Source organism: Siphateles boraxobius, unplaced genomic scaffold (assembly GCF_051911475.1).
Source record: "Siphateles boraxobius isolate OS27281-9 unplaced genomic scaffold, OSU_SipBor_1 86, whole genome shotgun sequence".
In the NCBI taxonomy this organism is placed as follows: Eukaryota; Metazoa; Chordata; class Actinopteri; order Cypriniformes; family Leuciscidae; genus Siphateles; species Siphateles boraxobius.
The window spans coordinates 2670406-2693313 of record NW_027509215.1 but is presented as its reverse complement, the minus strand read 5'-3'; the positions used below and the strand labels follow the sequence as shown (position 1 = coordinate 2693313).

Sequence of the window (22908 nt, the reverse complement as noted above, 5' to 3'; positions counted from 1 at the left end):
ATTCTAACTTTAACTCAACCAAAACATTCATGTTAAATCATACTAATTCCAGCACTGAACTCTGAAAAGAACACTACTGAAAAGAATATCAATATATTATAATGATATGCAATAATCAGTATAAAGAAAACCAATCAATCTCTGTGTATTTCATTCAACTTTCAGACACTATTGGATTTGTAGCTCAAACAGTAGAGCGTGGCAATAGCGATGGTAATGGAATGGGTTCGTTTCTCAGCAGGGAAAACAAGAACTGATGTTGAATACAATAGACTAAGTTTCTTTGGATAAAAGTCTCTGCTAAATGTAATAAATTTAAATCAGTGTAAACGAATTTCACAAACAATAACATTAATTCAATAGTAAATATACAACATTCTATACCCTATAAAATTATTAACAGGAGCACATCGAGTTTGTTGATGATTAGGATGTTTCTTACTTATGGGGCTGTGGGGTAACATAAGAAGGAAATTCTGGGAAACTAGAACCAGACTAAATCCATATAGTTTCAGTAGCAATATGAGTAAATATAGGTAAAACGAATTTGAGTGAACACTAGATTTCCCATTTCCAGACGATACACGGTGGCATCCATTAACTCCAAACCAAATAAAAATATAGTTCATTCTACATACTCCGATACAGTAGGTGGCGGTATGCACCTTCAAAAGTCATGGCTGCAACCTGCCATAAAACGGAAAAGAAGAAAAGAAGAAGAACTCCAAACCAACAGGTGGCAATAAAATGCTTGTGTGCTAAAAAAAAACCTCTTTGCCTGTTGTCCGCGGGAACGACGTCACTTTGGCGCCGAATCATACGGAGTTAAGCGCGCGGAAGAAAATTTCGATGCTTCAAAAATTTTAATAACACGAATATATATTGAAATATATTTCGGATTTATTCAGTATCAGCAGTGCAAGACATCAACAATGCAACGAAGCATAGCGTGAGTCTGTCCTGCTCTTTTTTGTGCTTTTTTCCGTGTTGATGATAAACTGCAATGTCTGATTCTGACGCAAGACCGTGTTTTTACTCTAACTTACCTGTGACATTAAGGGTTTTGCTTAAGCATTAATTCTTTAAATGTATGAAAGATGTTACCTTACATTTACAGTATTTATGTATACTGTATATACATACAGTATTTACAACTTATTTGTCTTTCATACTTGATCTTTGTTTCCCGACAAATAGGTCATTCTTTCAGCCAATGAAAGGCAAGGAGAAGAGTGATGGACAGGTCAAAGAAAAGGCTGAGTAAGTAACATTTTCCATATTAAACATTATGCTTAAGTTTATTTGTTATAATTTAACATCACGTAGAAATGTCAGCCAATGCAGCCAAAAGTTGTTTAACACTGCCAACAAGTATTTGTGTTGTTTCTGAGTGTCTTCTCTTTGGTGACATTGACAACTATGGTATTTGGAGTCCAAAAAGATTATGAAAACAAATGGGTAATGTTATAATGGTATGTAATAATGTTGTATAATTATTTTTCTTCTTTTTCTGCTCAGACCTGTAAAAAGTCCCCTCAAACTTCAGAATGGCGTGCAGGAAAGTGATTCACCCATAAAGAAGGTTAATAAACGCAGTCGAGCAATCATAGACAGTGATGATGAAGATCAGCCGATGGTTAAAGAACAGGCGCCAAAACTGAGTGAAGTTCAAACAGTAAAACCAGAGAAGGTAAGAATTGAGTCATCATGACTGTCAAACATGAGAACATGTCAGTATTGTTGTTGACGATTCGGTTTCTGTGTGTCCCTACTCCAAACACACAGATTTCTGATGTTGCAAAGGCTGCCTCCACTCCTGTATCTCCAAAAACTCCTATAACCCCAACAACTCCGGTCACTTCAAGTGCCTCTGTTGCTGTCGTAACCCCTGCTTCCTCAGTCACTCCAGCAACTCCAACATCAACATCACCGTCAGGCATTCCCAAACGTAAAACCGGTCTGTATTAGCCTCCTCTTCTCACGTTGCTTCTTGTGATCACTTATTCTCTCTTCAATTCTTCTTAATACTCAAAAACAGCTCCAGTAGTTTTTTTTAAATGTAAATTTTCAGAAAAATCTAATATTTTGAAATGGAAGAGTTTATTGAACCTTTAGACAAAGTATAAAAGACATCTAAAAAAACAAAAGTTGCATATAGGCTTTTTTTTATCCGTTTTTTAAACTTTCGGCTTTTATGGCCATTATAGTGAACTAAATAAAATGGTGAGAATATGGAGCTTGCAAAGAAACAACACATTTTATTCAGAGGCCCAAAGTGAACAAAATTATACAATTTGGTGCAGATGTTATTTATGGAAGCTTGTTTCTGCCACTCACAAAAAAAAGGATATTTTTGGTAATGGTAACCTTTTTCTCTCTCGCAATTACAAGTTTTTATCTCGCAATTATGACTTTGTTTCTGAGTTAATATCTCACAGTTCTGACTTTATATCTAAACTTGGAAATGCGAGGTACCAAAACCTCTGACTCGGGTAGAACTGCAAATTTATATCTCATAATTCGGACTATTTGTCTAAGTTATAAAGTCGGAATTACGAGATGCAAACTGGCAATTCTGAGAACATTTTCAGAATTGTTAGATATAAACTCGCAATTGAGAGAAAAAAAACTATTTTGAGATGAAAAAGCTGCAATTACCTTATTTTATTTATTCTGTAGCTTTTGAAGTTATTTATATAGCCAGAAAAGTAACATGAAATTCTGATAGCTTGTAATGTATATCGATGATATCAAATGTGATACAGTAGGCTTTTATACATTTAAAGTCCTTCTTGCTTTGTCTAGCCCGCAAGCAGTTCCCCAAAAGGAAGCTGGACAGCAGGAGTGATGGAGAGGGGTCGAAAGAGGAGGAGGAGGAGGAGGAGAAGGAGGTAGATGGAGGCCAGGAGAGTAAGAGAGCGCGAGTGGAGGCTTCACCTGACCAAACAGGTGAGATTAGCTGATCTCCGTGCATGAGTATATCCTTTCCACAGTTTCAGTACGTTCCTTATCGATTTTTCTCTTTCTCTCTTCAACTTAGAGAATGAGATGATGGAGGTGGAAGAGAAGAGCGCAGATGGGAAGACTGTAGTGGAGGAACGGAAAGATGAGGATGAAGCAAAGACGAGTAAAGTTATGGACAATGCAAACAATAAGATAAAAGAGAATGATAAAAATGATAAGCAGGATAAAAAGATAAATGAAGAGAATAAGAAGAAAGAAAAAATAGAAGATAAGAAAGCGAAGGAAGATGGCAGTCCTGAGCGATTAGAGAAAAAAGAGAGAGACACAGAAGAAGAGGGGGGATCCGCCAAAAAGAAACCCATCAGCAGCTTTTTTGGTATGCTTTTTTTCTATTCTTTTTCTTTCTTTCCGTATTTTAATTAAAAGAATAGTTTACCCCAAAATGAACATTCTGTCATCATTTACTCACCCACTTGATGTCCCAAACCCGTATAATTTTTAAGGGTGAGTAAATGGGGACAATTTTCATTTTTAGTTTAACTATTTAATCAACTTTCAATCTTTTGTAGCACCCAGAAAGGCAGCTGTAAAACTGGAAAAGGAGGAGCGAAATGCTGGAGAGAAAAAGAAGGATGGAGAAATCCCTGACGTGGCTGAACAGAAAGAGAATAAAAGGTTAAAATCCAAAAATATTCAATGTTAAAACGACTCGGAATATTTTACTTGAAAAATATAATTGTTTGTTTTGGAAGAAATACATTTGAATGAGCTTTATTTTTTTGGACAGTGAAAAGGGGGTGGAGTCTCCAGTGCAGAGCCAGTATGATCCCTCCAGAGCACAGTACCATCCCATTGACCACGCCTGCTGGAGGAGGGGCCAAAAGTAAAGACTGCCTTTTATTAGCTATATAACAGAGTGCCAAATGAGTCCTGTAGTTACTGTAGCATTTTTGCAGATTTCGGTTTCATCGTCCCAAAGTCAGTGAAATTAGGTGATTTTTTTTATAGCTTTTACGCAATTGCTAACAAGTGGCTAAATGGGACTGCAGAGGTTGTCGGGGACATTAAACGTCACGCGGAACAGGAAAATTACACTAGTCTCGTTGAGTTTATACTTGTGCAAAATATTCTAACTTAATCTTTCCAACTTGTAGAACTTAATTAAACATTAAAATTGTTGGAAGCTTGGTGATGGTGACTTTGAAGTCATGTGAGCATGGTGTTGTTCGTTTATAGCCTAAGGCCCTGTACCCTGTACTAAACACTCACGGTCTTCCTAGGAGTCTTTTGTGACGTAATGACACCTTAACTGTCGGGTATAGCTCACTTCAGTGCGGGCTCGGCAAGAGTGTGCATCGAGGGTCCATATCGACCGCAAAGGGGGTGTTTGCGAGTAGTCGATTAAACGATACTGCTGCTGGTAGTCGACAGAAATACTTGTCATTAAAATTTTTTTTTTGCACAATTAATGTTTTGCTTTAAATTTTTACAAAGGCTACATTTAAATTACAGTCATGTTAATGTTACATTTTAAAATATAAGGGGGGGGTAGACTAGTCGACAATCGTTTGCAAAATTTCTATTTAAACGTTAATTAAATTAGTTGTGCACATCACTACCCAGTTGTGAGCAGGCTTACGCATCCTAAAATTACAAGTGGTGTAATTGTGGACTTTACGATTGCATGCACACAGCAGCTATTGTAAGTCCACAAGACATAGCACAAAGTACATATGAAGTGTGCCATTTAAGACACTGCCTAACTAGCTTTTTACTTATGTTGATTGTATTTTGACTAAATTCAATAAGAGTTGTTCATTTGTGAAGATTACATTGATGAACAAAACGTGTTAGAATTGTTAGGGTTAGGCTTGGATTGGCTTACAAAAATGGCAGCACTCTTGTTTCATCATTAAAAGATCGAGAAAGTGAAATTAATTAATCATCTAAAGTTATAGTCTTTGTTTTTTCAAAAGAATTAACAAAAAGCTCCATTCAATTGCCATTTTTTTAAGCAATAAAGTATGACACTTTTTCCATGAAAGTTCATTGTATATTTCTCTATCACTTTCTCAGAGTGCCATATTTGGCTGTTGCTCGCACCTTTGAAAAGATTGAAGAGGATTCAGGAAGGTATGAAGTGTAGACTTATTCTGTATACTGTTTTATATTATTCTGTGTTTTTCTCTTGCATCTATTTCATTTTGAAAATGAGTATGCTGCTATCAAATTTCAATCTTTTTTCTTTTTTTAGGCTGAAAAACATTGAAACTCTTTCCAACTTTTTGCGCTCTGTAATTCTTCTCTCTCCAGGTGAGTGTGTTAATTGATTAATGGGGTTTAAAAAGGTGATTAATGGGGTTTAAATAGGTTATTAATGATGCTAGACAGAGATTGTTTTTATTCCTTTTTGTCAAAGTAATGAATGGATGAACAGATTATTGCGCCTGTTAGGCAGACAGATTGAAGAAAAAGACTATCTTGTGCAAAAGTTGAAATGTCTAAGCTTCACTGTTTCCATGTTTTCAGCAATCAGAGAATGATGTTTACACCGGCCAATCTGACAGCAGGGGGTGTTTTCAACAAACTGAAAGAGATTGCTAACATGAGTGGAAACTCTGTAAGTACAGATGAGAATAATGTGAAGTACACCTTGTCACTTAAAATGTATTCAAGCTATATATTTTTATGAGTACATGTATTCCCTCCCTGGTCATAAAGGTCATATGCTCATTTGGTTTTAAGAAACGTATCTTAATATTATAAATGCTATAAAAATTTGTGCGGCTTAATATTTTTTTGGAAATCATGATACATTGATGAATAGAAAGCTAAAGAACAGCATTAATTTGAAATAGAAATCTTACTGTCACTTTAATCAATTTAATGTGTACTTACTGAGTAAAAGTATTAATTTATAATAATAAAAAAAAATTGACCCCAAACATTTGAACGATAGTTAAATTTTGTCCGTGTACTGTATATCTGTTTATCTACAGTTCTCAATTAAAATCAACTTCCTCTCTCTGTCAGGTAATGAATAAGAAGATTGACATTATTAAAGGCTTGTTTGTGGCGTGTCGGTTTTCTGAGGCCCGATACATTGTGCGGTACGTAATTTCACCTTTCACTTGTAACTTTTTAAATTTCCCATCTGACCAACCATGCAGAAATGTTGAGTACATTCTGGAAAATTACACAATAATGAATGTAATTTATTTATGACAGTTGATTTCTCCTAATTCTAAATGATGTGCCGCTGGCCTTGATTAAACTGCTGTATGGTGACAGGTTTATATGAATATTAATGCTGAAATGAAATATGTTAGTTTGATTGGTTGCTTGTGTGATTGACAGGTCATTGGCGGGGAAGCTGCGCATCGGATTGGCTGAGCAGAGCGTTCTCGGTGCTCTCAGTCAGGCTGTGTGTCTGACGCCCCCGGGCCAAGGTTTAAAATGATCCTAATGAAATCGGCATTAACACACATCATAATCAGAGCATTGATATAACCTCCAGGCATCTGGCATTTGCAATTACTCTACTCTCTGTCGTGATGAATAAAAAATGAATAACACTTAAACATGTTAATATTAATTAGGTGTCCATTTGGTTTAGCAGTGTTGCAATGCTGCTAATATGTTTTTCTTGTGTTGGTTTAGAGTTCCCACCAGCTGTTCTGGATGCAGGGAAAGGAATGAGTTCAGAAAACAAGAAAGTGTGGCTGGAGAAAAAAGCACTGATCCTGAAACAGACATACTGGTGAGGCTGTATATATTAGTATTATTTATATTATTTAGGGATGCACCGATACCACTTTTTAAGGGTCGAGTACGAGTACCGATATTTTTTTCCTGGTACTCGCCGATACCGATACCGATGCCTGTTGTACTGGGGGGTTTTCTCGTTTTATGTGGCAATTTTCTAAGAACAACACAATGAGACTAATGAACAAATCAGCATCTTTATTTTCAACAACTTAAATAAACTTAAAAAAATAAATCATTCTTATTGTGCTTATCACAAATTTTCAAAGCCCAAATTTCACAGTGTCCAATAACCTCCAAAGGGCAAAACCAAGGACATAATGAATGTAATTTTTACCTGCCTGTCACAAAGTTGTCAAAGTTCTAAAGAAATCACAGACAACAAGACAATCAAATTTGTCATAAAGTGCCAAAGAAATCACAGAACAAATGTTTAACATAACACTGAGTAACAATGTAATCACAGCCGAAAGTGTAAAGTGAAATATTAGAGTGTACTATTAAATCTATCAACACTATAACTGCAGGAAGAGTGCTCATAAGAATTAAGAAATATAAGCTAAGGATATACGTGAGGTATCGGTCTTTGGTATCGGGGTATTTTTACGAGTACGAGTACAAGTACATGAGCTTGGTATCGGGCCCGATACCGATACTGGTATCGGTATCGGTGCATCCCTAATATTATTATTTATTTATTTATTTTATTTAAGAAATGAATGTTTCTATTCAGCAAGACCCTGATCAAAAATAGATCAGAAGTAACACAAAAATAAATATACATCAACTAGAATGATACAATAATTTTTCACAGTTGTATAGTTTTTACTGTATTTTATAAATGCAACCATTGCATAAATATTCACCACAGTATCTCTGTGATGTTTCCACACAATACAATGTTGTTAAAACTATATTTTGGTTCCTCTAATTGGGAAAAAAACACCATTGTAAATAGTGTGAAGTGTATCGAATACCCCCCAGAAGCTGAATAAGATCAAGAGATTTTTTGATTCATGAACAGGTATTAATTCTTTTTTTTTTATTTGGCTAATTAAGACCTTGATAGTAGTCTGTTTTCAGGCTCCTTGTCTCACAAAAAAAGTATGAAAGCTGTAAGATATTTTAATAGGTTCACTGGTTTAGAGTTCATTAGCAAAAGATTTTGGAAGTCTGGTTCATTATTGTTAAAATATTTGGGTAACTATATAGAATATTCATATGTACACATTTCATTGTTTGTAATTTGTATTGATATTTATATAGTGGATGGATACTGTCAAAAGCCTGAAAATATCAAGTTTTTTTTATGTCCAGCCCTATTGGCTGTGGCTAGTATGAGTGGAAATATACAAAGAATGAGCACAATCTGATTGGCTAACACCAAGCGGTGCTGTGAGGGATAATTATCCGTATACTACAAACAATATTTCAATTACGACTAAAGGTGTCCGCTGCATAACAAGTGCCTGTTTAATGAGAATTTGCAAAATTTGTACCCTAGAGGAAGTCTGATTTTTAACAAATTGTTGCAGTTACTACATATCACCAATGCATACAAATAATATTTTCATTGCTTTCACTTATATTTTTCTTTTCAGTGAGATGCCCAATTATGATGCAATCATTTCTGTATTGCTGAAGGATGGCATAGATGAACTGCCCAATCACTGCAAGCTCACCCCAGGTACTGACCAATCGCAGTTTGCTCAGTTCTCCCACTATCTAATTGAAAATGTAGTTTAAAATGAGATTAAACAGTGTTGTTTTACAGGTGTGCCCCTGCGGCCCATGTTAGCTCACCCAACTAAAGGGGTCGGCGAGGTAATGAAACGTTTTGATGAGGCATCTTTCACCTGCGAATATAAATACGATGGAGAGAGGGCACAGGTGTGTGCTATTTTAATCTTATTCCACAAGGTGGAGCCTCTGCCATATAAATGACTTTGTTTCCATAGCAATATCATTGATTGAATTGTTAATTGTTTTGTTTTTTTGCTTTGCGTCGAATAGATCCATATTCTTGAGAACGGAGATGTGCGCATTTTTAGCCGAAACCAAGAGGACAACACAAGCAAATACCCTGATATTATCGCAAGAATCCCTCAGGTAACGCATATGCAACCAGCAGGATAGAAATAAAGTTCAGATGGATGCAAATTAGGGTCTCTTTGTCTAAAGCTGGGTGCGTACTGTGTGATTCTTGCCACATTTGCAGTCTAATTTCAGGGATAATAAAAGATTCCATCATAGGGTGAAACTGGCAGTCTTGAATCGCCTAAGCCTCAGTGTGACATGCTCACTGATGCCCAATTAATTGCTTCAGCAAAGGAATCTTTGCCTTAGAGGCTTTGGCAGAGTTGTTATGATGGTCATGTCTATATATTATATAAAACATTTGCTGTTGAAGCTTAAAATAAATCAGTGTTGTTGTTGATAACTAAAACTTTCAAAAATCGTTTTTTGGATAAATAATAATAAGAAATACATATATAACTAACTTAGAAGTACTAAAATTTCTACAACTGTAATTAATTTATTATATAAATTAATTATTCCAATAATTAAATAAATGAATCTGAAATATTAAGAAATGGACAACATAAAACTACTAAAAATGACAAAAGACAAAGTTACTTAAACTAAAAATAAAATGGAAAATATAAAATCATAAAAATATTAAATAAAAATAAATATTAAAAAAATACAGAAATGGAGAGATTGCATATTTCAGAACTAACGGTCTTCTAGTGACTTCAAGGCCAGGATTAGGCCTTAGTTCAATTAGGACATTTAAGTAGCTTTTATAAACATGCCTTAGAAAAAACATTACTGGGGTTCATCTTGAGACAAAACAGTAGCACTGATGTTATGTTAGTGCAAGTTGCTTTCAGTTAAAACAGTTCAAACATGCATTTTAGTCTGAGACTAGGTTTAAGCCTTGTCTGTGAATCCGGGGACAAATGTCTAGTCAACTCTGTCATTTATAACTAAAATCTTAGATGTAGCTTGAACTGTCAAGACATTAAATGTTGCACAGTCTGCCTGGGCTTTTACCCAATATATTGCTGGGGTCAATTTGTACAGATTGGCAAGCAACAATTGTGTAGTACTCACAGTGTGCAGCCAACTCAAGGCTGTAGTACATGACTTAAAAAATCTGAACAGATTTTAAAACGCTAGGTATCATTCACTTGCTGACGTTAGTTGAAAGGTAAAGAGGAAAAACTTGGCATCATACACTAAATGACTTTCAAGTTGTTCCAAACACAAACTCAAGCAGAAACTTTTGGCTCGTTATTAGGAGACACATGGCAAATTAAAACAATGTGTTCACGCGATTTTCTGCTGAATCTGTCAACTTCGACTCCCCAATGTTTGCAGACTGGCTTTGACTCTTGGCAACTAACGACTACTCCTCCAGATTGCAAATCGGCATAACATTTTGGGGGAAAAATCTTGTGTATTCCAGCCTTTAGAAAGAGGAAACCACTGCCAGTCAGGACATATGATGTTGAATATGCAGCAGTTTAGGGATTTTCATCAAATGAGATTTCACTGTGGGTTGAGGTACCCAAGGTGACACGACCAAAATAGAAAAACCAAGGAATTGATTAAATGTGTGCAGAAACTCAGGCTAACATGGTTAAGATGATACCTGGTTTGGACACAGTGTTAGAGTCTTTTTCACAGACTCTTTCTTTCTCTTTGTTTCTGTGAGTCTCTTTGTATCTGTCTTTTTCTCTCTCTTTTTCAAAGGCCATATTTGTCCTCTGTCATCCTGCTCTGTTCTCCTCACAAGAAAGCAATAATGGATTTCAGCCCTAAAGCAAAGAAAGCATTTGATGAATGACACAACCTCACTCGCAGATAAATCAATGAAAACGCTGCTGTTTTGCTTAGCAGTGTCCATATCTCTCTCTGCCTTCGCTTTTCTCAGTTGTATGATAATCAGTGCAAAATCTCATTATTGTACAAGTATCGAAACTGTCATAAGTCTGAGTCAAACAAGATGTCTTGTGGGGAATTAATATGTTCACTCAGCAACAGAATACTGTTGTCAGACATGTTTTAGACATATGGTTAAGTTCTTGGTTATGAAATATAGTGACAAACACATTTTATATGTACTAACTAGCGCTTGTTTGAACAAGTAATTATAATAATTACATTTAATAAAGAAAGAATATTCAGATTTCAGTACAAGTTAAGCTTAATCAATTAAACAAGTTAAGCATTTGTTGTACAATGTTGATTACCACAAAATTGAAGGATGGTTACATGTTCTAATCATGGCTGTCATGAGAATAGAAAGCTGGCTTTATACGTACAGACTGTATTCAAGCTGCTGTTGCATGAGAAGTCACACCTGTTAAATTTAGATAGTCAGTCCCAAACACTGACTGTGTGAATGCAGTCAGTTGTGTGAGCGGATTACAAACATGTACAAAACCACCCCATACATTCTGCTACAGCTCTCACAAACTCAATATGCACTTGTAACATCTATTGAATTGTAAATGTCACACAGCCTGGGGGTTCGATGTGTTATTCATTTGTGACGTGGTAGTGTTTAAAGCTCAGGTGACCTTATAAACAAGTCATTTTGAGATGTTATGGCTGTGGGGGGCATATCTGTGGGTAGAGGCTTTGCTCTGCGTTGATGATCCAGTTTATTCATGTATTGATGGTAGATTTAATAAATGTCCTCATCACTTCTCTCTCTCAGGTGAAAAAAAAGAATGTGCGGTCCTGTGTTTTGGATTCAGAGGCGGTGGCCTGGGACAGAGAAAAGAAACAGATTCAGTCGTTTCAGGTCCTCACCACGAGGAAGAGGAAGGTGAGAGGTTTGAAAACAGAAACAGCTGAATATTGAAGAAAGATGCATAACTGAATGGTTAAATAAGGGAAGACTGATTGTAAACAAATGTATATGGACAGACAAATTCTGGTAGCTTTTGGGAAGCTGACATGCCCTGCAGTGTGAGATGCATTGTACGTTGCATCTTAAATCATTTTAAATAGCATTTCGCTAATTGTTTTATGATTATTATGCATTCATGACCTTATATAGAAAATAAATTAAAGGAAAGTAAAAATCTTGATGATGATTAAGTCATCCAAATGTTAAAAACTTTTTATGTGTATTTCAGGATGTGGATGCATCCGAGATCAAGGTTCAAGTGTGTGTCTACGCCTTTGACCTGCTGTACCTCAATGGAGAGGTAAGTCCATGATAAGATCTAATAGCCAGTGACATTGAATTAGAGATGCACCGATATGAAATTTCTCAGCCGATACCGATAGTCGGTTATTCAGAATTATATCGACCAATGCCGATAGTTTGCTTTTTCTTATGGAAGAAAACCATAAAACCAAAAGCCGCAAACCATAAAGAGAACCCTCTCATTTCATACACTGTTATATTAGAGGTTAAAATTAACAATAGAGCTATTATATTCAACTGCTATTTATTTCCAGATATGATATTTACACTCAAATAAAAGCTAAAATGTTTGTGTACAACTCGGTTACACATATAAGGTCGTTTTCATAAGCACTGGTCTTCATGGCAAATTTATTCAAACATACATATATAATTAACAGTAAATAAGCTCCTCTCTAGTTTTTTAAATTTTTTAAAGCTAACTAACAAATGACTTTCCTGAGGTAAATGCAACATTAAGTGATATTGTTCACAAGCTGTTTTATTGAGCTGTTTATCTTTCCACTAGGGATGGGGCGGTATGAAAATTTCATATCACGATTATAGTGACCGAAATTATCGTGATTATCAATATTATCACTGTTTTGTTAAAACAAGATGAAAGTGTTAAAAAAGAACTGATGCTCACACTGAAAACATTTCAACAAGTTTTATATTTGAGAATCAACAAACAACAAATAAAACGAGCAGCTCTATGCACTTTTTAAAGCAAGATTCTATTCTGTGGCATTTCCTTCCTTATAATGACCGTCATCAATAGCAACGCATTATAACCATAACTCAGCGCACATCCATGTATATCACAACGGACGCGCGCTCTCATTTCATTCAAATGCAATTTGTCATCTTGCGTCTCCGTTTTTGATTGTATTGAAAATGAAATCCGAGTTGATTTATTGTTTACAGAATTTGATAATATTGTTGTGATCATCTTGTCTGGACGAGTTTTGTACGCTTTTTGTACGCTCGATTAAGTTTTCCTCAGAACTTTTGTAAATGCCGAAATATGACCACACCTCAGATTTGGTCCTCTTAAAAGGCCGAAAAATCTCCCGAACACGGTCATTGCCTTCCGCCATTCCTTCTCGAATAAAAAGAAAAACCCCAATATTGCGCGCCTGCGTCAGACTGTTGCTGGCTGGACAGGATTTATAGTGAGTTATTAAAATCGCGATAATCAAACACTGTTTTAATGATAATTGAATTTTAAACGGTATTACTAACCGTCAGTACATTTTATCGTGGTTCATAGTGAAACCGGTAATCGTCCCCTCCCTACTTTCCACGGTTGAAACGCTGATTGAGTGATTACATGAGACATGATACTGATTTCGTTAAGTTGTACTGTATCTTTCAACTTACCTTCTTATATTCATGCATGTTTTTATAGATATAATTTGTATTAAAGTGGAAGAGATGACTCGTGCTCCACGCTGCCGCTTGAACTGAGGCGCCGCAGCAAACTGTACATCACAGGAGGGTCAAAACGCCATTTATTGTTTGAATTTATTGATAAATTCAAGAACCATCGGCCATTTTCAAACGATCGGCCGAGGGCAGATAGTGGAAATAATAACTTTTATCAGCCGGTACTGATTGTTGGCTGATACATCGTTGCATCTCTAATTTTAATAATTTTGCATGTCTCTGAATTTTCACTTTCTACATGTGGTGTTTGTTATTTTTGTGAATAATGTGTCTGTCTTGCAGTCTCTGGTGCGAGAGCCTCTAAGCAAACGCAGGGCTCTGTTACGGGAGAGTTTTGAGGAGAAAGAAGGAGAGTTTGTTTTTGCTCGATCCCTGGATGCTGACAACACTGAAACCATCGCTGAGTTCTTGGAGCAGTCTGTACGAGGTGTGGGAACTCGCCTATTGTTGAACCTGTGCGGTTCATGATAATATTAATACATTTTAATGTTTTTGGGACATATTGTATTTTTACTTTTATGCCATAAACAATTTTGGGATTGTTTTGGGTTGCCAATTTGAAATGTGGGTCCTGAAGCAAAACCAGTTAATAACTGACATTTTTGATGGAGTCGAATTGTGAATTGATTGTTACTCAATCATTTAATAATAAATAATAATAAATCTTTTTTTTAAGAGTTTTGTAAATGGTTTAAATGTTTTGCAGATTCTTGTGAGGGTCTAATGGTGAAAACATTGGAAAAACATGCAACTTATGAAATTGCCAAACGCTCACACAACTGGCTCAAGGTATTGCACACCACAATGTGTTTCCCAATGTTCTCAAAGTTTCATAGAGAAAATACACTTTTTTTTTTTCAATAAACGTTTTACTTTTTTCATATTCATGTTTTAAAGAGGCCACATTATGCACTTTTACAAAGACTTGATTTTGTTTTAAGGTCTACTAGAATAGGTTTTCATGCTTGTTTTTTTTTAAGGTCTACTAGAATAGGTTTTCATGCTTGTTTTTTTTTAAACACATTTTCCCCCCACAAATTTTACATTGTTGCAGCACCCCCCATTTTTTTTTATGCTCAAACAGCAACATTACACTCAACATTAGAATGCTATGTAGTTAAAGTAGAATTTCGGAAAAGTTAACTTTATAAAGTCAGATTGCGGGGAAAAAAGGTGATTTTTAGGGCTGTCGCTGTGAAGGAATTTCCCTTGCGGTAATTTTTAGTGGCTTAATAATCTGATATGCCGTATTATCGCCCTTTATTTTTTATATTTATTTGTTGCTGTATAAGATAAGTGTTATGATGTGCTCAGCATGCACAAAAACGAGGACATTTTCAGCAACAAATGTAACCGAAACTAAACAGCGTCTCTGCGCATTGAAAGGCTGTCACTCAGCGTGCCGTTACATTGTTACGGCAACGGACTGTCTTTTGCCCTATTCGAACGGGATTAACTTTACAAGGGTAGATGGAGTAATGTAATTTTACCACAGGGAATCTGTAATATGGCCAATTCGCACGGGATAAGATATCTCAGTAAAACTAGCATAAGTGCAAGTGGTAACTTGATTTGCACATCGCTGTCACCCTCCTGTCGTCATGTGTGTATTACGTTGCTTCCTGATATCATGTGCGCAAACATATGTAACTTATATTTATATATATAAAACAGTTATGTCCGGTCGAACAATGTATTTACTTAAGATTGGATTGTGTTGGTAATAGGCACTTACCTAAAGCTAAAAATTGCTTTGTGCCTCTAAAAAGTGCTTTCAGTCTTCTTTCTGATCTTAATGGTACCTGGAAAAAACTTGAGTTTTGCCATAGACTTGTCCCAGCGTCTAGAATGCAACTGAATGCTTTTTCAAGCGTCTCGATACTTGAAAAACCACGGGAAACTACTTTTAAACACGAAGTGACGGAATATTTACAGCGGGTCTATTCGCACGGGATTAGTATTACCTGAGGTAATTTTTCCGTACCTTTTTATTGAAGGTAAAAGTCGCCGTAATATTTACTGACATTGTCCGTAATGATTACTGAGATGGCACAATCGGACGGGACAAAAATCACAGAGAAGCTCTGGTAATTATTACTTTACCCCACCTCTCCATGTTAAACTTGTCCCATCCGAATAGGGCTTTTGAGTGAGTCATTAAATCGTTCATTCAATAAACCCGTTCAAAAACGCTGATTCTTAAGGCTCAGCTGACCAGCAGTGCGGCTCATGGGTAACGCTGAAGCTGATGTTTCACTTATTAGAGACCAATGGCATTGATTCAATGCGTGACTCGCTGATTTTTTTCCTCGCGCTGTGTAATGCTGACCAGCGTTGACGCCATTCATGGTAAATACCCTTAAACGTTAAAAGGATGATATGACAAATATTTCGCTTTCCTTGGACACGGCAACCTTTACATGAATATAGGCTATGACTTGACCTCAAAGATAAGGTAATCGCACACACTCAGTCGATCTCTCTCCTTCACTGTCTGTTTAGGCTTAAGTGCAAATCACTATGATAAACAGTTTAGTTATCATTATTAACTTATTTAACATTCAATACAAATGCACAAAGTTCAAAACAAGAGGGGTATCCTTATGAAAAAAGAAAACACGCAAATATTGCAGTTGCTGCGGTTATTGCATTCCTCTGCGGTTGGCTTGTCAGTAGCGCGGTACTACAATATTGCTGTTAACGCGACAGCCCTAGTGATTTTATTTATTTTTCTTTCTCTCAGACACACACACATCAAAACTTGTTTAAAAAAAATAAAACCCAGACAAGTATTCAAAGTCAGAGGGAAGGTGCAAGTCATTAAAGTGTAATTTCCACTCCATTAAGCTTTTCTCTTGTTTTGTGTCCGTATCCTGAAATTACGGCTGAGTGGTATGATGGAATATATACTCTGACAGTAGAAACTAGATCCTGCTATACCTTATATAATGTGATATATCTGTGTTGTGGTTTAAAGATTAAAAAAGCAGAAATTTGTAGTCTACTATATCAGCAACTGTGTTCAGTTTAACTTTGTTTTGTAGATTATAATGGGAGGGATTTCGTTTTTTTTGTAACTATAGGTTGTTTGTAGTTGCCAAGCAACTTGACTCATTAATATAGAATTCAGCTAATGTCCGCTCACAGATGTTTTTGCTGTGTATTGGCTATTCTTCAAGTGTGTCTTATCCAATCAAATGCATAATGGTTTGAGGATGTTGTATCTAATGTGAAGCAGTTGTCTTGCGCTGATGCCAGACTTTTGGTCTGCATCCATCAAATTCCAAATGAAAAAGAAAATAATCAAATGAGATGAAGTACCTTTAATTTGTGAAGTATTTCATTCATTGGATTATCAAAAAGGTACTACTTCATGGTTACGTAAAATAAAACATTTGTGGCTTGAATTTCCTACAAAGTATATGAAGTGTCACTATATAAAATTACAAATTACTTTTGCTCATGCTCACCAAGGCTGAAAAACAGTAGTATTGTGAAATATTTTATAATTTAAAATAACGTTTTTTTTTTTTATGGATTGTATTTTAAAATGTAATTATTGCTGTGATGGCAAAGCTGAATTATCAGCAGCCATTTTTTTCATGATTCCTTGATTATACATCAATTAATTCATCATTAATTCAAATCCAGAGTATTTAATTCATCCTTGATGAATAATGAACCTTTCGCTCTAACACCTACAAATTCTCACAGGAATTTATTAACCCATATTTTAGTTTTAGTTTCTTAAAACTCTAAATTCAGGATATCTACCATGAGGGGAGGTTTGACGCAGCCCTTGTTTCAAACTTTTGTGGCTTACTTTAGAACACAAAATGTTTGGCAGAATGACAGCCTAAGTCACCAGTCACTTTTGTTGTACAAAAACAGTGTGGTGAAAGTGAATGGTTACTGAGGCTGTCATTCTGCCAAACATCTCCTTTCAAGTTCCATAGAAGAATGAAATTCGTAAAGGTTTGAAATGACATGGGGAAGAGGGATTGTGAGCAAGAGTGAACAATTTTGAGCCATTTTGCCTCTTGGGTACATTTACCCTGTTTTAATGATTTTGTTTAGTTTTTGTATTCCAGTACGAGAAAAAGATACAGATAAAAAAAATGTTTTCTTGCAGTGTAGTTATGCAATTTATTCATATTTATACTACTGTCAGAACTGTCATTTGCTTGTCTGTTATATTGTTTCTAATGGTCTGTTTATGCAGCTGAAGAAGGACTATCTGGAGGGTGTTGGAGACACAATGGATCTGTGTGTGATTGGTGCTTATCTGGGGAAGGGGAAGAGAACGGGCAGCTATGGAGGATTTCTACTAGCTTGTTACGATGAGGAGAACGAGGAGTTCCAGTCTATCTGCAAGGTGTGTGTGCGCATTAGTCTGAGAGAGACCATGAAAAACTAGGACCATAAATCTTTGAAAATAAGTAATTGCATCATACGCAGATTTAGTTAATTGAATGAATCGCATATACCAACATTTGATATAATGTATATAATTTAAATCATATATAAATATAAATAATCATATATAATTTAAAATGTAATTCCTGTGGAATTTTCAGTCACATGATCCTTTAGAAATAATTCTAATATGCTGATATGGTGCTTAAGAAAATTATTATTATCGATGTTAAAAACTGCTTTTGTGGAAACCATGATTATTAAAATATAAAGTTTATTGCATTTATTTGAAATATAAATCTTTTGTAACATTGAAATTTAAATATATCTTTACCATCTCTTTTGATCAATTTAGTGTCCCCTTGCTACATAATGTATAAAAGTCTTCTTAAAAATTCTACGGCTCTCAAACTTTTGAGCACTAGTTCAAAATTAGTTAGTCAGACACTATTAAATAAACATTGCAAATAAATAATATCTGTGTTTTGCTTTTGTCAGATTGGAACAGGCTTCAAAGATGAAGATCTGGAGCAGCATTACAATTTCTTAAAGGTACATCAATGTTTACATTTTGTTTCCATGTATTTGTGAGTACTTAGCTGCATAAAATCTTTTTATATGCAATCCACCTCAGGAGCACATTTTACCTAAACCACGGCCGTATTACCGAGTGGACCAATCAACAGAGCCGGATGTCTGGCTAGAGGCAGTGCAAGTGTGGGAGGTGAAATGTGCTGATCTTTCACTGTCTCCAGTCTACAAGGCAGGGATGGGATTGGTCAGTACATGTGAATGTGAATCATGATGCTGAATCAGTGAATTTTTATTTTGACTGATGTTTTCATTGTTCAGATCTTGGTGCCAGATTTTAGTTTACTGTGCTTAAGTTTGGGTCTTTATGGTGTGATTCTCTCCTCGGCCATCAGGTGGACCCAGAGAAAGGCATTTCGCTCCGTTTCCCAAGATTCCTGAGGATTAGAGATGACAAAAAAACAGAGGATGCCACCACAGGGTCACAGGTAACAGCTGAAATGCAGAAAAACTTGGAGCAAGGCACATTGGTGGAAATTTTAACATTCAGTTAATTCACATAGTGCTGCGGAGGAAATGACTCGGAAGCACAGATTAAGGCACATGGAAGACATTGGGGTCCGAAATCTTAAAAAATATAAGACAAAAATGACTTTTTTAAAATAAGAATCGTTTATAAATAAATGCTATTAATTTATAAATATATAATTAAATAAACTATAAATGTATATTATTTGTAATATATCTGTAATTTTAAAATATGTATTAAAGTAGTAAAAGCACAATAGCAGTTTCACTTATGTAAATTTCCTCAGTCTGTAATTCACAAATGTAGGAGTCAACCGTAATTAGCCCACATGAGACATTTCTTTCAAAGGCAAATGTCATAAATGCATAATGCATGGAAAACTCAGGATATGACACCATAGATATGTGTGTTGTAGTTCCATGGCAAATATGATGGGAAGTGTGAGATTTTAAAGGAGTTTTTCCTCTTGAAAGTCAAACATGATGACATTGGCATAGTTCGGAGCATTGTGACATTGTGATTTAGTGCAGCAAGTGAAGTGGATCCGTTAAAGGAAATCCATCTTTTTACGAGCCACGCTGTCTTTCTTTCCTTTCCCCCCTCATTTTCACAGTTCATTTATTTGGGTTTTCTTTTATTCCTGTCTCCCAACGGTTAGAAACACACAGGCGCACACAAACACACCCTCTCAGAATGAACTGTTCTGATCTCTCTCTCTCTCTCTCTCTGTCTCTCTGTCTCTCTCTCTCTCAGATTGTTGATCTCTACAAGAAACAGCAACAGATTCAAAATCAGGGTGACAAACCAGATCTGGAGGACTACTATTGATCCCTGCAGTCTGATTCGCTCCCATTGTCAGCTACTCTTATTCCAATTGGTGGATGGAGGATTTTTCAATATTTTGTTGCATATTAACATGCTAAATTTTAATGCTGTGATATTGTAAGACTTAATGAAAAATGGAAATGAACATGTAAATAGTCTTTCAATTATACAGAGCGAAAATAAACACATGCTTTTCACTAACTGTTTGCCTTGGGTATTTGTCACCACGGTTTTTGTCTGTTTTGTGTTCTTTACATGCAATCCCATGTGTTTTTTTCTGTTCGTGGTCTAGTTTCACACATTTATAAGCTTACGGATACCAGTTTAATAATATGCTGTTTTAAGTGTGTCTAAACGCAGATGATCATGTGAGTGCTTTATTGTTGAAGTGTGTCTTTAGTATAGTGGGTTTCCAATGAATTGGTCAATAGTTCTATTGTCAGTGACCAAAGATGTAAAATTAAATTATCCAGCTCTTTCGTTCCATCACTCGCTTTTGTACTCTGCATCGCTTCCTTTAAAGAATTCTCTTTCTTTTCCTCACTATTTGCTCACCCTCTGAAATGAGCCTGGCAGGTTTTGACACAGTGCTTCTGTCAGAGTTAAGACTGTAAAGAGAATTTTAAAATGTTGCTTTGACACTTTTGTAATAGTGAGTGTGCATAGGAGAGGCTTCATCCGTCTGTTTAAGTCTTTTAGAGAGGAATTACAATGAATTAATACAAGTTTAATTAATGTAAAATTAATACAGTATTAATAATTCAACTGTTAGTGCTCATTAAAATAGCCCGTGAGCTGAATGTACTTGCTTGGTTTGGATTGCCGTTAAGAACATTGATTTTAAGAGCCTTGAAGCATTCAGCTAAATTACTTTGCAGTTTATTAGTAAGGGGCCGTGTTGTAACCACATGATTTTTTATTAACTGGAATCTTAAGAACGGATCTAGTCATGCTACAGGCTGGGCTCAATGGCATACTATCTTTACTATGCAGCATGTTTACTGAGAGTTATTTATCTATAATTATAGTATTTTTTTAATATTGGATTTGCTTTTATTGTCATTTTAGTATAAAATATATACTATAAAAGTGGCTTTATATTATATATTTAGTCATTTTAGTTCTTCAACTTAAACCCATTTTATTTCAGTTAGTTGGCAGTTTTTCATCTAATATTTAAAATTGGTTTATTTCAGAGTTTTTAAAGTTTACCCAACACTGGAGAGTAATATGTGAATTTTATTATTGCAGAGTACCTGAAATGACCTGCTGCATTTTGTGTGGAAGTGTATCCCATAATCCAATGTGCTTGACTTGATCCATTTCTAATTTCTTATTTCTGCTCGAACAGCCAACAGTAAGGTCATGTTTTACACAAAAACATGAGAATGTAATGCACATGTTAAAATGTTATTGCTTATTATTGGGTACTTTCACATACTACTTTAAAATATTGCTGATATGCTAAAATTCCATTCTAAGCATAACCTTAAATTGTGTTTTGTGAGGAGTAATCAACTATTGAAGAAATTTTTTTACTTGTTTGAGCAGTCACCCAAACATTTTTGAAAAGTTTTTGTAAATATCTGTTTTACAGAAGAAATGGTCACACAGGTTTTAGGTGACATGATGGTGAGTAGGCTAAATGACAGAATTAAAAAAAATTTAAATGTCTTTTTAAATTTTTAGTCTTGCTCACACCATTGTACATTATGCACTGTTGAAACATGACTTCTGAAAGGAATATAGCATACGAGTCATTTGGACCACTTATGATTATATTGAGTGTTCTTATTGAAACATGAAAGCTTCGGTACCCGTATGGAGGAGAGCGGCTAACATAATCTTCATAATTTTTCCTTTTATGATCGGAATAGGGATATACGACTTTGGAATGAAATGAGGGTGAGTGAATGATGACAATTTTCATTCTTGACTGAACTAAGTACTGAACTTTTGTAGCCTACTGTATCACGTGCCGTTTGGACTGACGCGCTACAGCGTCACATTTAAAAGCGCCAAAACGTGGGACATATTGACAGAATCTGACAGCTTAGATTTTGTTCCATATCAAAAGTAACCTTTTCTGTCTGTCGGTGTCAGTGTCCTCTTTGTCCGCGATTTTTCTCTGCGTGAGAAAATGCCGTGCTCCAATCAGTAGTTAAGAGCCTGAACTTGCTTATTGTAATTCGGAAATGAGTGCACATGAGTAAAAAAAAAATACAGCACAGAAGAATGTATAATTTAGCGCGAGATTTCTTTGTTGAGGGTGAGATTGAGGCTGAATGCGTGAGTGTCACGCCAGATGCGTAAGAGTTGGCAACCCTAGCTATGGAATAGAAAAAGTGTGTGAAAGAACTCAAATGTCTCGCTGCCAGTGCCAGAGTCTGTTTCCTCAGGGTAAATAAACCGCTCACCACCCAGAGGACCGCGTGTATCATACTAATTTATCAGCAAACAGTTTCAAACACTCCCTGAGAGTGTTTTAGCTCAAGAAAATCGGTGGAATGTGTCAAACGAGACCCGTTCTCTGTCCTCCGTTGACAGGGGGCAGAGAGAGTGTAACACCACAACGGCCCCAAATTTCTCTCTCTCCATCCAATTCTTCACTCCTACTCCAACACACGGTTCCTCAACACAATAACTCATCTTTGAGTCCAAACAATGCTTTTGTTCTCCATCTTGTGCCCCTCCTCTGCATCCCTTCATCTCTCTCCCTGCATCCCTTGTTTTGGTGCTCCCTGTGACATCCCTGCCATGTGAGAACAAGAGCCGAGGGAGGAAGAAAAGACAGATCGCTGCTTTGTCCCGACGTGACCCAGCTGAATGTCAGCTCTGTTGCCGTTAGGCGTGCGTGTGTGCGTTTCTGCTACAGTTTAGTTTGTTGATGTCAGACAGTTTTAAGGCTAAAGAGTGTGTGTGTGTGTGTGTGTGTGTGTGTGTGTGTGTGTGTGTGTATTCTGTTTGGTGACATATAGGCTTAATGTCATCAGATATAATGTACACTGCATGACCTCAATTATCAATATAAGCATGTGCATTATATAGTAGTTGAATTAATAGTTTGTTTGGATTAAAATAATTATTTTTATGTAATGAAATGTTAGTGGAACATGATCAAAAACCACATTGAGACTAGCAAAAATAAAATATAATAATAAAGTTAAAATACTTATGTGAAAGGTCTGGCCTAATTTGATGATTATTTTTATTCTGTTGTGCC

General features: G+C 35.8%; 1 protein-coding gene across 1 annotated transcript; it reads left to right on the top strand.

Moving 5' to 3' along the window:
* The first annotated feature begins 793 nt into the window (after positions 1 to 793).
* On the top strand, positions 794 to 19887 carry lig1 (ligase I, DNA, ATP-dependent). Its single transcript, XM_077221825.1, has 26 exons — positions 794 to 949; positions 1198 to 1260; positions 1519 to 1690; positions 1786 to 1957; positions 2806 to 2949; positions 3041 to 3340; positions 3534 to 3639; positions 3752 to 3847; positions 5041 to 5097; positions 5219 to 5277; positions 5457 to 5584; positions 5998 to 6074; positions 6322 to 6413; positions 6625 to 6724; positions 8331 to 8416; positions 8504 to 8619; positions 8743 to 8838; positions 11459 to 11569; positions 11883 to 11954; positions 13667 to 13811; positions 14091 to 14173; positions 17607 to 17759; positions 18299 to 18352; positions 18435 to 18578; positions 18727 to 18819; positions 19614 to 19887. Exons 1-26 carry the CDS (start codon positions 933 to 935, stop codon positions 19686 to 19688), a joined length of 2811 nt encoding a protein of 936 aa, XP_077077940.1. The 5' UTR covers positions 794 to 932; the 3' UTR covers positions 19689 to 19887.
* Positions 19888 to 22908: the final 3021 nt, after the last annotated feature.